The sequence below is a fragment of the Acartia tonsa genome, chromosome 5, assembly GCF_053477335.1.
Source record: "Acartia tonsa isolate MP-2025a chromosome 5, ASM5347733v1, whole genome shotgun sequence".
NCBI classification, from domain to species: Eukaryota; Metazoa; Arthropoda; class Copepoda; order Calanoida; family Acartiidae; genus Acartia; species Acartia tonsa.
Window position 1 is genome coordinate 43,433,142 of NC_137264.1, and position 14,373 is coordinate 43,447,514.

The window sequence follows — 14,373 nt, forward strand, 5'->3', positions numbered from 1 at the left end:
AAGGAATTCTTATTTCTTATCTAGTTAACTACCATTATAAGCTAGATTTTAAACAATAAAATTTCTTCAATCAAAACTCTGTAAAAGGTGTTCACCTTTAACCTAATGTTGTGGTCGGGTTGTTCCTTCAAAGCTTTACAATTGGTTCATCTGAGAGACAGTTCATATAGACTTTCTATATTTATTAGAAATAATAATAAAATAGTAAAAAGCGCAAAATGAAAGAACTGACAAAAAAGTACTAAAGAACGGCTTAACTGACATTATGTGGAAATTATCATAAATTCCTCAGACATTAAAAAATCAAACATATATCTTTGAAAATATCTGTGAATATCAGGTGAATTATATTATGTGACGCTGAGAAGCGTCAACGTCATAGAGTAGCTTCGCTTTTTAAAAGATAAGGGCAAGGAAGGAAAAATAAAAAGAGTGAGAGAAAAGAGAAAGAAAAGAGAGAGAGAGAGAGAGAGAGAGAGAGAGAGAGATTAAAAAGAGAGCAATGGAGAAAAAGTAACAAAAAAAGAAGAGAAGAAACATAAGAAATAAAGAAAGAGAGAGAAAGAGAGACAGAGAGACAGAGATAGAGAGACTGAGAGAGAGAGAAAGAGAGAGAGAGAGAGAGAGAGAGAGAGAGAGAGAGAGAGAGAGAGAGAGAGAGAGAGAGAGAGGGAGAGAGAGAAAGAGAGAGATAAAGATAAGGTGAAGGGAGGTCTGAAAATGACTTGAAAGTGACGTCACGTCCCTCTCAACAACTCAAGAACATCTGGTCTGCGCATCATATGGACATCAAACTCGATACCACAGCGCCCATAGCAAACATTGACTTTATATCATACACCAAAATGCTTCTTTTTATCATAAACTTTGACTTTATTTAAATAATTTTTGCCTAAAATTGTTTTGTTTTTGAGAAATTTAAGTTTTTTCGTCCAGACTTTTGTAGAATTATTGAAATGAAGGCCTATTTATGGTATATGGGCAGGTGTCACCCCTCAATTTGTCCTTCTCAGGCCCCATTGGGAACCCCACTTCCCATTTACCTTTGTAAACTTGAATAATATGAATCAACAGGTGTAACTTTTCTTCAGCCAACACACACACACACACACGCACGCACACATATTTTGGTTTCCGTTGTTTGAGTTTTAAAAATTCCGTGACGCGCCAACCAGCCCTTTACATTATTGATAAAAGGTCTGTGCGAGCAATTTTAGAAAATTAAATCTTTTGCTAGCTTTTTTTGTGGGGGGGGGGGGAGGAATGCTTAACATTTAAAGATGTTTATTTTCTTCAAGAGGTTGGTCTATTACATCCCGCAAAATATCCCCCCCCCCCCGATTTATTTTTTTATAGAGGTCTTATTTGTAAAAGGGAGGTGGCGCAATTCTTCCGTAAAATAGCCTAAAACCTTCCCTATTCCAATGACCGATGCTAACAACAAACTCATATATACACACAACTTTCAAGTAAACTTATACAATTGTGCCTATAAGTAGCAATGTCTTATTTTCTCAGAATTTATGAATTATATATCATACATATAATTATATAGAATACACTCAGTGTTATAGATTATGGAGTGGGTGTGAAGTATAAAATAATTTAAACCTAGTAGCATCTCCCCTCCTCCCACCCTTTAAAAAAAATATCAAATCAAAATACAACAAAATGAAATTTAGCTTAATTACTTTTATATAAAACTTTATAATTTCGTCTATAAACTAAAGAGTAAGATATATCTAAATATCTATGTGTAATGCATATGCATGTCTACCCGCTACATGTTTATAAATCTAATAAGAATTAATCAAAAAAAATCTATCAGACACTCCTTTCAATCAAAACCATAATGACCGAATCACCAATTAGTCTGCCTGTGTAATCATCTTTATTTTGTACAGTCTCGCCTTTCCACAGCCTGATTTGCCTTGTTCTTGCTGGACCGGCACGGATTTAAAGCCTAATGAGCATCCCTTTGCCTTCATTGCCCCAAGAAACCATTCCCTGCCAAAATCAAAATAAAGCAATTCTAGATCTTTTAAAATCATAATAATTTAATAATATCACTAATGTTTGAAATAACTTTTTGGCAATATTATTTTGAAATTTTTATTTATTATTATATTTGTATGCTTTGGAAAATTAGATCATCATGTAGTGCACCTGGAGACCGAAATACGAACCATGTGTGCAGAAAAACTATGGTCCTCACTTCTCGCCCTGCGGAACCCCCCATCAAGTATGCCCAATCTTGAAATATTCTCGTAATAATAACACAGTAACACTTGTTACTCATTCTTAACAACAAGAGTAAAGACAAGTGTGCTAACAATTACTCAATTTAACAATTTTAACACATTATTATATAATAAAAATAGCACAAAAATATGAACAGAAAGTGAAAATAAAACTAAATTTTAATCTGCTAACACAGTGATTATAAAATTTATAAACTAACAGCCCCAAAAAGTGAAAAAAGAACGTTTTGTTGAAAAACACCTGGGCCCTTAAAACGGGAGTAGAACTTGTAACGGAATGAGGATGAGTGATACGCCGACATCAGTTGTTCAGCTGGCGGGACCGGGATCTTGCAACGGCAGCAAGGCCGCCACAGCCGCCAGCACACGCAACACAGCCGATTATCTGGCACAACTGCTGATGGATAAGAAGCAGCTGACAGCTTTTCCACATGTTTTTGTACACATTGACAGACTTCTAGATGAAGGTAATACTTAAATTGGGTGTAACTATATCATAAGATAGGTACGCCTATTGTAGGGGGATTTTAGGGTACAGTTTTCTTGTATGATAGGTAGACATACCTACAAGCAAATTTAAATGATTAAAATGCGCTAATAAGAACAAAAACTTGCCAGCGGACGTACAAACGGACAGATTTAACCTAGATATAGTAGCTAAGCTACTTGGTTCACCCTATTCTTATCAAGATAACAAAACAAATACAAATTTCACAATAAAAAAACATGAATGACTCAAAAAAGTAAATTTCCTAGAAATCTTGTATCATAAAAATTCTAAAAATATCTTCAACATTTCACCATAGATTAGTAATATTAATAAGTCATCACATTATTACGTAATTAAGCAAATTATGATTAAAATATTCGAAATCTAAAAAAATGTAGATTTTAACTTTTTTATGCCTCTTTTGCCTGTCCTTTATGAATTATGATACATTCTCTATGCAGCTTTTCTATACACATCTTTTATTGCCTACACAGTTTCTCTCTTCAATTTTGATTTGATGTTATTGTTTATTTAAATATATATTAGTTTGTTGCGCTACTTCTAGACAAATTTTCCTTTTATTATGTATTTAGATCTAATAGTTAACACTTTGCATCATATTATTCTTCTCGGAAAGTGTCATGTGTGACGTCATAAAAATACGTTTAAAAATAAGAGATGAGAGGTGAAGTGGGAAAGTAAACCCCTAAAAAGAGATGGAATAAGGCGTATTTTTATGACGTAACACATGACACTTTCCGTATCTTCATATTTTGGAAATTTTTAAATTCAGCTATGATGTTTATGAACATAATGATCCTTGCTATGCACACAAGAAGTTAGGTTGAAGCTTATTTAACCCTTAACAGTCGGGCCCCTTGCCGCACCTTAATCAGTCGGGGGGGGGGGCGTTCAACGCCCCCCCCTATTATCTCAGTTCCCATTAGAGCTAGAGGGCTAAAAATTTTTGTGCAAGTCCCCTGTGTTATGATGAATTTCCGACCTCTTATAAGTCTAAGTCAATTTTCGCTTCCTTCACCCTTTTATTTAACAACCTTTGTTTTTAGGTCCTTTTTTACTTAAAAATTTCAAACGGCTGTAATTTTTTTATTTTTGAAGCTAGAAGAACAATTTTTTTGCAGAAAATGTTTATTTTTATGTAAATTTTATATTTTAAATATCAAACATAAATTTCAGCGGCCGCAGCTGTATTTGGCAGCTGCCAGCCGCCGCAGTCGGCGGTCGGCGGGAAAACGGCGGCGGATCTTTATGAAATTTTAATACGTTATCAAGACATGTAAGAAAAGCTTAAGTTTAAAATTTGAAGTCTCTAAGTCAAAATTTGCGGCCACAGGAGCCTTTAAAAGATTTCTGGAGACCTGGAGGATCAGGACCTGCAGGATCATACCTGGAGTCTGAAATTGACTTAAACACCTGTATTAAAAATGAGGATGTACTACTAAAGGATATTTTAGTAATTTGGTAAGATAAAATGCTTTGTTTAAGTCAAAAAAATATTTTTGTTCTTTACCTGGATGACCCTGCCAGGTTTGCTGGCATCCTGTGCCCGCCAGGATGAAGATTTTCAAAAAATTCCAACTCTCAGTTATGTGTCATACCCATACTTAAAAAGTCAAGCAGTTTGGGCTCTTTATCTTTCACACACAGAAAATGAGATAGAAAAAACCGGAGGGGGGGGCGTTCAACGCCCCCCCCCCCCGACCGTTAAGGGTTAATGGATAACTTAGCATAACTTACTTAGTTGAATTTAGTATTCAAACTTTATAATACCATCAATCTAACCATCTTTCTCTCTAGGTATCTCTCTTTTTCTATCTTTGTATCTGTATCTAACTATCTAATTTAGTATTCAAACTTTATAATACCATCAATCTAACCATCTTTCTCTCTAGGTATCTCTCTTTTTCTATCTTTGTATCTGTATCTAACTATCTAATTTAGTATTTTCAAACTTTATAATACCATCATTCTAACCATCTTTCTCTCTAGGTAGTAGGTATCTCTCTTGTTCTATCTTTGTATCTGTATCTAACTATCTAATTTAGTATTTTCAAACTTTATAATACCATCATTCTAACCATCTTTCTCTCTAGGTATCTCTCTTTTTCTATCTTTGTATCTGTATCTATCTATCTAATTTAGTATTCAAACTTTATAATACCATCAATCTAACCATCTTTCTCTCTAGGTATCTCTCTTTTTCTATCTTTTTATCTCTCTATATATATTTATCTATATTACTTTCTAAATCTATCTTTCCCATTTCCATTTTCATTCTTTGATTTCTTATTATTTAATTTCTGTCTGCCCTCCATCTTATATCCCACCCCCCCCCCTTCTCTCTCTCTATCGATCTATCTACCTATCTATCTATCTTTATTTTTAAAATTTTTATTTTTATTTCGTTTTCATGTAAATATTATCTCTTATTTTTATCTCCTATTCTTTTTCCGATCTATCCATCTCTCTTTTTTTTATCTCTTTTATCCTTGTATAAATCTATCTAATTTTTCCTTATTATTCTCTTTGAAAAAGCGGTGCTTTTACTCAAACATATTTCCACCGTAAGCCCCCCGGCCCCCCCCCCCCTTCCAAATTTACATTTTTGAAGGAAAAAATATTTCTAGCCCCTGCAAGGGGCTCTAACCTATTCTAATCGTGGCTATTCAAACCTTTATTTAACCTAACCTAACCTAGAAAAAGCCTCAAAATCCTGGGGGGGGTTCTAAAAGTTCGATTTTGATCCAGATGCAATATGAGGGAAACCGCCTACGAAACTTTGTTGTACATGCATTTAACCAATTTATTTTAAACCCCAGGGAGACAGAGATAGGACAATGGACGTTAAATGATTCTTACCCCAAAGTTTATGGGTAAAATTCTGTCTCTGGTATCTGGAATATCTTAAGGGAAAATTTGGGTAGTAAAGTTATTAAACCCATCTTCATGAAGATACCTCATTGCACAGTACACTGTGACTTTAAATTTTGGAAATTTAATTAAACAGAGAGAGAGAACGAGAGGGAGAAAGAAAGAGAGAGATTTGCTGAAGGATAAAAGGGGGAAAGAGAAAGAGAGATTAAAAGAAAAAGGAAACGAAGGAGAAAAAAAACCCCAAAGATAGAAAAAAAGAACGATAGAATAAAGTACATGAAAATAAGAAAATAAAAAGAGAAAAAAGGAAGAGGAAAAGAGAGAAATCGAAAAGAAAAATTGGGCAATTAGAAAATAGAATTATAAATAAAAACAGAGAGAGAGGAATTTAGTGGGAATTTAGCAGAATGTAAGAGGAGGGAAGAGAGAAAAAAAGAATTTAAATATGAAAACTTAAATTTAACAAAATTAACAAAAAGTTAACGATAAAATTACTTCCAGAGATCAGTCGTGTTCGCGCCAACCTGTTCCAGATCCAGGGCTACCTGCGGGAACCTCTGGAGCTACCTGACGGCCAGGGACCTCCAGTTACACTCACAGACAAGGTCTATGTTCCAGTTAAAGACCATCCTGAGGTAAGTAAGCTAGATTGGTGTCTTGTCTTTTATTCCCTGGATCTTAAGGGATAAGACAATGGACGATGAAATTGATGTAATTCCCACTGATGATAAACAAAATTAGCGTTTCTGTATACTAAAATTATTGCTTGAATTGTTTGGATACTGCTGGTTTAAACCAATTGAGATTCAATACCCAAAGTTTTAAAGCCAACGAATGAGAGACCAGATCTAATAATTCTTTGTACACCTTCTATTTATCAAAACATATTTTCTCTTAACTTTTCTGCCTGTCAAAAACAACATTATTTTAAAAATATATTATATTGCTGTACAATGTTATGTTGAAATTGACATTAACAAACTAATTAATACAATATTTAATTTTGATTGAATGAAAATTCAAAGGTGAAATATTTTTGGAGAACAAATCTTTAATCTGTTTATAAAATTGGTTTTATCCGGGGATCTATAAGGATAAGACAATTGCCAATAAATTGATGTACCTTCCCAATGTTGATAAATAAAATTACTCCTTCTTCTGTAGATTGAAACTAGGCGTTATAAAGTTTGGACACTGAAGTTCATTGCCAATCAAAATTTAATAAAAGTCCCCTAATTTGTTAAGTCAACGAATAAGAAAAAGGTTAATATTAAACTTTGGGGACTAGTGCAATAAACAGCCTAATGTCCTCTCCCTCCTTAGTTTAATCTATATTTCCTTACTTGTTATTGCTGCGCTAATTTAAGACATTCTTGTTCTTGATTAATATTTGTTTGTTTTAGTTTAACTTTGTTGGGCGTATCCTGGGTCCACGTGGTCTGACCGCCAAGCAGCTGGAACAGGAAACTGGCTGCAAGGTCATGGTCAGAGGAAAGGGATCTATGAGAGATAAAGCTAAGGTGAGTTCATGATTGTTAGCGCGCAGTTATTCTAAAAACAATACTTTTACTCTATTCAAAAGAAAAATCGATAACATGACTTATTTTTAAAGTCACATGGACGACAAATCATATAAATTGAATGTCATATAATAGTTATTAATTGATAATACCTGCCACACATGAATTTAAAAAAAAACAGAAATGGGTACTTTTATTCAAACCTATTTTTTAGCACCACCCTCCCCACATTTGATATTTTTTTCAAAAATATATTATTCATTAATTTAAAATCTATTTGAAATATTCGTTTATGGTCCAGATGCAAAATGACGGAAACTGCACAATTTTTTTTTTATTGCATATTATTTTTATGTGTGCTATTTTTATAAGAAGATATTTAAAACAACTTAAAATTGAGTTGATATCTTGCATTTTTAATTAAAACTTGAATTAGAAATTTCAAAGAAAATTAAGAAATGTACTCTCTATGTACTTCAAACGCGTAGAAAAGAAATAAATTGAAAAAAAAACTTTTTAAAAGAGGCGTAGCACCTCCATAATTGTTCCTTTTGGCCATCTGTTATTTATTTTATTTTCCATATTATACCCTTTCTTACAGAAAAGTTTAAAATCGATAGCCTGATTCTAACATTTATAAATCAATGATCATAGTTTTCTGGTACGGATGGACAGACAGCATAGAAAAGCTTTGCTTTTATTGAGATATGGGGTAACTAACAGGGATCTAAAGGGATAAGACAAAGACTGATAAATTGATATATATCTCCATCCAATGATGATACACAAAATTCCCTCATTTGTAGATTACAATTATTTGTTGAATCGTTTGGATACTCAACTTAATGAATGAACCAATCAAAATTCATTAAAAGTCCTCAAAGATGTTAAGCCAAAGATTAAGAAAAAGTTATTAAAAACTTTGGGGACTAATGTAATAAACAGCCCATTGTCCCATTCCTTCCTGAGTAACTAAGCGTAGCATGTTTAACTAGAAACACCCTAGTATATATCTATAATCAATAGATAATCAATCAATATATTAGTCAAAACAGGCTAATTATTCTCAAAAACCTTACCTCCATAAGTTAATTAAATTATACAAACAAAATAAAAATTGAGGTTGGTAGTAGAATTTGTCTAGGGTTTCTTGTTTTGGGAAAGTTGACCCATTTGGGGACTAGTTTAATCAACAGACCAATGTCCCCTCCCCCCATGGTATAAAAAACTTCATGTGTGTATCTAGGAGGAGGCGAACCGTGGCAAGCCCAACTGGGAGCATCTGAATGATGAGCTGCACGTGTTGATATCTGTGGAGGACAGTGACAACAGGGCCAGGCTCAAGCTAGAGAGAGCCATACAGGAGGTCAAGAAGCTACTAACAGTGGTGAGTATCTATCTATCTAACTCAAGTTAGAGAGAGCCATACAGGAGGTCAAGAAGCTACTAACAGTGGTGAGTATCTATCTATCTAACTCAAGTTAGAGAGAGCCATACAGGAGGTCAAGAAGCTACTAACAGTGGTGAGTATCTATCTATCTATCTCATGCTAGAGAGAGCCATACAGGAGGTCAAGAAGCTACTAACAGTGGTGAGTATCTATCTATCTATCTCATGCTAGAGAGAGCCATACAGGAGGTCAAGAAGCTACTAACAGTGGTGAGTATCTATCTATCTATCTCAAACTAGAGAGAGCCATACAGGAGATCAAGAAGCTACTAACAGTGGTGAGTATCTATCTATCTATCTCATGCTAGAGAGAGCCATACAGGAGGTCAAGAAGCTACTAACAGTGGTGAGTATCTATCTATCTATCTCAAACTAGAGAGAGCCATACAGGAGGTCAAGAAGCTACTAACAGTGGTGAGTATCTATCTATCTCAAACTAGAGAGAGCCATACAGGAGGTCAAGAAGCTACTAACAGTGGTGAGTATCTATCTATCTCAAGCTAGAGAGAGCCATACAGGAGGTCAAGAAGCTACTAACAGTGGTGAGTATCTATCTATCTCAAACTAGAGAGAGCCATACAGGAGGTCAAGAAGCTACTAACAGTGGTGAGTATCTATCTATCTTAATTCAAAACTATCTAATCTATCTCTATATATATATCTTTCTATCTATGTATTTATCTAAATTAAGCAATATTTTTGTCTTATTAAAAAAACACCATGTATCTATCTATCTATCTATCTATCTATCTATCTATCTATCTATCTATCTAGAGTGAAGGAGAAGATGAACTGAAGAAGAGACAGCTGATGGAGCTTGCTATAATAAATGGAACCTACAGAGATTCTGCCAGTAAGAATTCTTCACGTAAGTAATCATTAGTCCAACTCACAAATCAAGTACAAACCATCTAATTTCTTGTTCTATGAAGAAATCTTGCAGGAATTTAGCTAAACTTATTCAATCTAAAGGCAGAAAAATGGCATTTTTAAAAGTAAAGAACTTTTTATAAACCTAAGATATTTGATTTGTGATTTTGACTATTACCAAATGATACAAAACGTGATTTTTAAAAAAGAATATGATTATTGTGTAAGGGGGAAGGACTGTTAAATCCGTAGGTAGCGCAGAAATAAAACATCCAGACAATGAAAGAATAATAACAATTTTATATGTTTTCAAAATATAAATAAATTTAAACTAACTTGGACAAGCTTTTAAAACCTTTTTATTTCAGCTGGTCTTGACACGAACCGCCTGCAGCTGACAGCAACTGTCCCCAACTCCGCCGCAACAGCTCCAATGCTGCAAGCAGCTGCGGCCGCATACGCCGCCCGCGTAGCCGCTGCCAACGCCGCCATGGCCGCCTCCTCTCCCCCGTTCATCCTTTCCCCGCGGCTGCAGCACCATCACCCCGGGGCGCCTGCCCCACTTCCCATGATGAGTCCCCAGCAGCAGGGGGCGGGAGGAGCCGGGGGCCAGGACGGAGGGCCGCCCAACGGTCAGAATGGCCACCCTGGACTCATGTACACAACACACCAGTATGAATACCTGACCTATCCAGGACTTCTGGAGTATACTACAGCCATGGATTCAGGTGGGTTTTGTTTGCTTCCCCAATCTTGGGGTAAATTTGTTATGGAGGGTTAAAAAAATATTTTTGGGGGATAACGCCTTCCCCTTTCTTTACATATTTATTTAATAAACTAAAACCAAAGTTTAATATAAAGATATATTTACAAACAACTAAAATTTTAGCATTTTCTTAACAAATGATAGCATGAATATTAACTTAAAAATTAAAAATGTGTTATATGCTTATTTGGTAGAAACACTAATGGGACTGTTGGGGACACAAAGGTCGTGGAGCTAGGTAATTAATTTACCTATTTTTTAAACTTATAAATAGAAGTCAAATTTATCCTCCCATAAATAAAAAAGAGATACAATTTTTTCAGCGGTTTCCCTCAGAGTGCTTAGTCAAGCACAGAATCTAATTCCCAGCTAAACTTGAAATGTATTTAAAATAAGGAATTTATATTTAATTTATTTTAAAAATGGGGTGGGGGAGGGTTCTGTACTCGCAATGCACTTTGCAGGGAAAAAAAGTTTTTCCGTATAATTTTCCAGCCCAAAAGGAACTAAAATCTCTAACAATCCTTATAATAAAGTAACAGGATGTCTATCTGTTTCTCGATCGGGTTCTCATTAAAATGGTAGCTTCAAATAGGCCAAGAGAAGGTTTATAACTGTTTATGGGGGAGGGCACCCCCGTCCCCCCCCAAAAAAAAGATCTAAATTAAATAAAATGGGCTTTGAAATTCAACTCCTCTCTAGTTTAACATAAAGAGCAGCGCCTTTAGCTCTTAAGGCGTTTCTCAATTTACTACCTGAAATGTTTACTTCAAATATATATATATTCATATTTTTTATAATGCTTGGGTGCTGGGAAGTGAAATGGACCTAACATTCTAAACAATGGATAAAATAAACCTATGATCAATACAAAGCTTTTCTAAAAGGAGAAACCAATTGAGGATTTTTTTAGTACATTGTCAGTGTACCTCTTTCATATAAAACATTTTTTTGTCTTAAACTAAAACATAATTGAAATGTCCAATATTGAACTCTTTTACAGTTAAGGTTTTTTAGTCCCATAAAGATTTTTTGTCTAGTTTAAGGGAGGATACCACCCTCCATCCCCACCCTCTAACGGCATGATTTTTTAAACTAACTTCTTACTTTTATTTTTCCAATTTTTATTTATTTAAATTTTTAGGTCACGGAGCTATGATAGCGATTTGAGAAGATATTGTAGTAAATCATCATTTTTTGTAATTCATATTTAAATTAAGTTTGAAAGTATTCCAGTTCTCTTTTGGTAAATTTTGTGATGTAAATATGTAGCACCCAATAAAATATCTTTTCTGAATTCATAATTTCTATGAAACAAATGTAAATACTTTATTAGTTAATTTGGTCGATTATGTGATATAAATATGTGTTATATTCTTATTTATGTATATTATTCAATAATTCAATAGTCTTAATTTATATTTTATATACTCAAAAAAAGTACTCAAATTTTATTTTCATATAAAACAGAAGTGTCTTTGAACATTTGAATTTTTTAACTATTAGAATCAGCTTATAATGCCTAATAAAAAATGACGTGATACTATATAAATGACCAATGCTAGGACAGTATGAATTGTAATTTTGTAATTGACCAATAGTAAAAAGTATACTGGCCTTTCATTTGTCATTTGTATTGTATGACGTCATTTTTTATTAGGCACTCTAAGCTGCTTCGTCTTATTATCAATAATTTATATTTGTAAATAATGAAAGCTTCGCTACAATGGATGTTATTATCCAAAATTCGGTGATTGTTAGACTAGTCTTGAAAACTTTGTAAATATTTGTACACAATTATATTTGGATGCCTTGCAAAAGCATATTTTTTTATATCTTTTTTAATTAGAAATTCAAAAGTCTTTTTTTAAAATGTTTTTTTTTTCTATATTTCAACATGTAAAAATTTTCTTTTTAGTATTTCTTTAGCTACGCATCTATGATTAATAAAGTTCTTGTTTTTTTTTATCTATATATGTTTATTTTTTAGTTAGTTGAGTCCCCCACCGTTTTTATATATTTTTTTGTCATTTTAAAACCGATTTTGCACTTTTTGGATCATTTTTAAAGCCATATAGCAAAAAGTAAAGTTTGATGTAATTGCTTAAAAATTAAAAGTGTCATTTTCTAAAAAACTTTTTTTATATTTAAAATACATTCAGGTGAAAATCCTTATATACACAATTTTAGTCGTTTTTTCGTATTTTTTGTGGCATAGCAACTCTATAACATGTATACGTCCACTGAACGTTCGTCTGTCTGTACATGTAAGCACTAATCCTTACCCTCCCCCCCCCCCTATTCCTTTCAACCCTTTTTTTCCTCTCAACCCTTTCTTCTTTGGGGCAGCGAAACTGCCCTCTTTCTTGCTGTATCCCTCAATCTATGAAAATTTCCTCAAATACTCTTTGGCTGCGCTATTCTTATACATAATTGTTCTTGTTACTTCACATAAAGCAGAATGTTTTGTACATAAATTTGCTTAAACTATGTTATACTTCCGTGAATGTTTATGTGTCATATATAAAAATTATTATAAGCCATTCGATGTTTTTTTATTTTTAGTTGAGTAAAATCATTTTTAGTAATTATCTTATGCATTTTTGTATTTTTTTATATTCTGTAAGTTATTGAAAAATAAATTTTAAAAAACAAATAAAGATTTTTTATCTTACAAAACATTTTAAAGCATTTTAGGATATATTGAAATATTTTTTACACTTCGAACTCAACAAAACATTTGATGCTATTTCTACAAAAATTAGCTCAATAAATGTTTTTCCAGTATGGCTTACGATTAATATACGCTGGATTGAAATTGGTTCTAAGCAATACTTATAAGTGTACATTTTATATTCGCGGAAAGCTGTTTATAATACGATGCGTTAAATAACTTAGATGTTGATAAATTGTTATTTAATTCCAACACAATTCTTGCAGGTTTGACAAAGTGACTAAATTACATGTCCGTACAATCCTTTATGCTATAGTCATGAACCGCTAAACAAATCGATCCGCATTTTTTTTGTAAGTTTTACATTGACCCAGGAAAAGTTTTAGATTATTTGGTACGACAAAACAAATCCTTCCTTCTTTAAAAGAAGTTAATGTGGATGGTTAATTTCCCGAATGCCCCAACACCCCCGCAAACTAGTTCTTTAATATAGTAATCTATGTTTTCAGTCTTTTGAAGTTGGCTTTATATGTGCATATATTTGAGAGGAAGCAACAATTTAACGTTTTCCGATACTCTCAACAACACAGATACACAGAGTTTATTCTAGGGCTCGGCATCCGCAGCCAGTTTCTGATGCTGCAGTCCTACTCAGCATTTTTAATATCACAGCCGGTAGCCTGTTGCTATAGAATTGTGACTATCTAACTTTTTTATAAGTTGTGGGACAAAGTGACTCAAAAATCAGCAATGTGACGTCATAAAAATGAATGAGATGAGAAGTGGGAAAGAAAACTCCTAAAAAAGAGATGGATAATCCCTCATTTTTATGACGTCACATGGCAGATTTTTGAGTCACCTTGTCCCACTACTTTGAATGGATTTTGGATATTTTCTAATTTTCTAGTACAGATCCTAGAGGCTAGGGGCGAAGCGACTGGTAGCATTTGATTAGTTTAGCGTAACTGTAAAAAAACATCATTGACTGGCATGGTTCTTATTTTTAATTTACTTGATAGAGGGAGGATGTAAACAATTGAGTTTGATTTATATCTATCTCGGAGACTTCAACACATTTTACCAATTATTATGAGAAAATCTTCCAAAATAAAGTAAATTTGATGATTTTTATCTAAGAAAGCAATTTTATCCAGAGAAGTGAAGCTAATCACTTCACAGGAAAAATATCAATTGAGTATTATACAGTAAAATTTTAATATTCGTCATGCATGTGTATGTCTGCTAATATCTAATAAAAGTTTAAACGGTCGGGAATAGTCCCTTTCGTAACATCGCCCCATAAGGGGCGATTCGTTGTATTTTTAAAATGGCTTTTTATGGGTTATTTTAGGTTAGGTTAGGTTAGGTTATATTGGGTTAGGTGATTGCCCCACAGGGTTAAATCTGGTTACAATACCTTAACCCTGGAAAGCCTTTGAATTAAATTT

General features: G+C 33.5%; 1 protein-coding gene across 4 annotated transcripts; it reads left to right on the top strand.

Moving 5' to 3' along the window:
* Nucleotides 1-2,252: 2,252 nt before the first annotated feature.
* LOC145319581 (protein held out wings-like) lies at nt 2,253-12,911 on the top strand. 4 transcript variants are annotated; one of them, XM_080161785.1, is made up of 8 exons: nt 2,279-2,728; nt 6,148-6,281; nt 7,050-7,166; nt 8,413-8,553; nt 9,390-9,483; nt 9,854-10,213; nt 10,446-10,489; nt 11,396-12,911. In XM_080161785.1, exons 1-7 carry the CDS (start codon nt 2,539-2,541, stop codon nt 10,487-10,489), a joined length of 1,080 nt encoding a protein of 359 aa, XP_080017911.1. In that variant the 5' UTR covers nt 2,279-2,538; the 3' UTR covers nt 11,396-12,911. The 4 variants fall into 4 exon arrangements, with proteins under 4 accessions (XP_080017913.1, XP_080017911.1, XP_080017912.1 ...); XM_080161786.1 differs by having other exon boundaries at nt 9,390-9,468; nt 11,396-11,535; XM_080161787.1 differs by lacking the exon at nt 10,446-10,489 and having other exon boundaries at nt 2,253-2,728.
* Nucleotides 12,912-14,373: the final 1,462 nt, after the last annotated feature.

What these genes read in the sequence shown, in the direction of transcription:
- LOC145319581 (XM_080161785.1), top strand. Translation starts at nt 2,539, where the DNA reads ATGAGGATGAGTGATACGCCGACATCAGTTGTTCAGCTGGCGGGACCG. An exon ending in TGCCAGTAAGAATTCTTCAC is followed by an intron (nt 9,484 to 9,853) that starts GTAAGTAATCAT and finishes TTTTTATTTCAG; the next exon opens with CTGGTCTTGACACGAACCGC. An exon ending in TACTACAGCCATGGATTCAG is followed by an intron (nt 10,214 to 10,445) that starts GTGGGTTTTGTT and finishes CTTATTTGGTAG; the next exon opens with AAACACTAATGGGACTGTTG.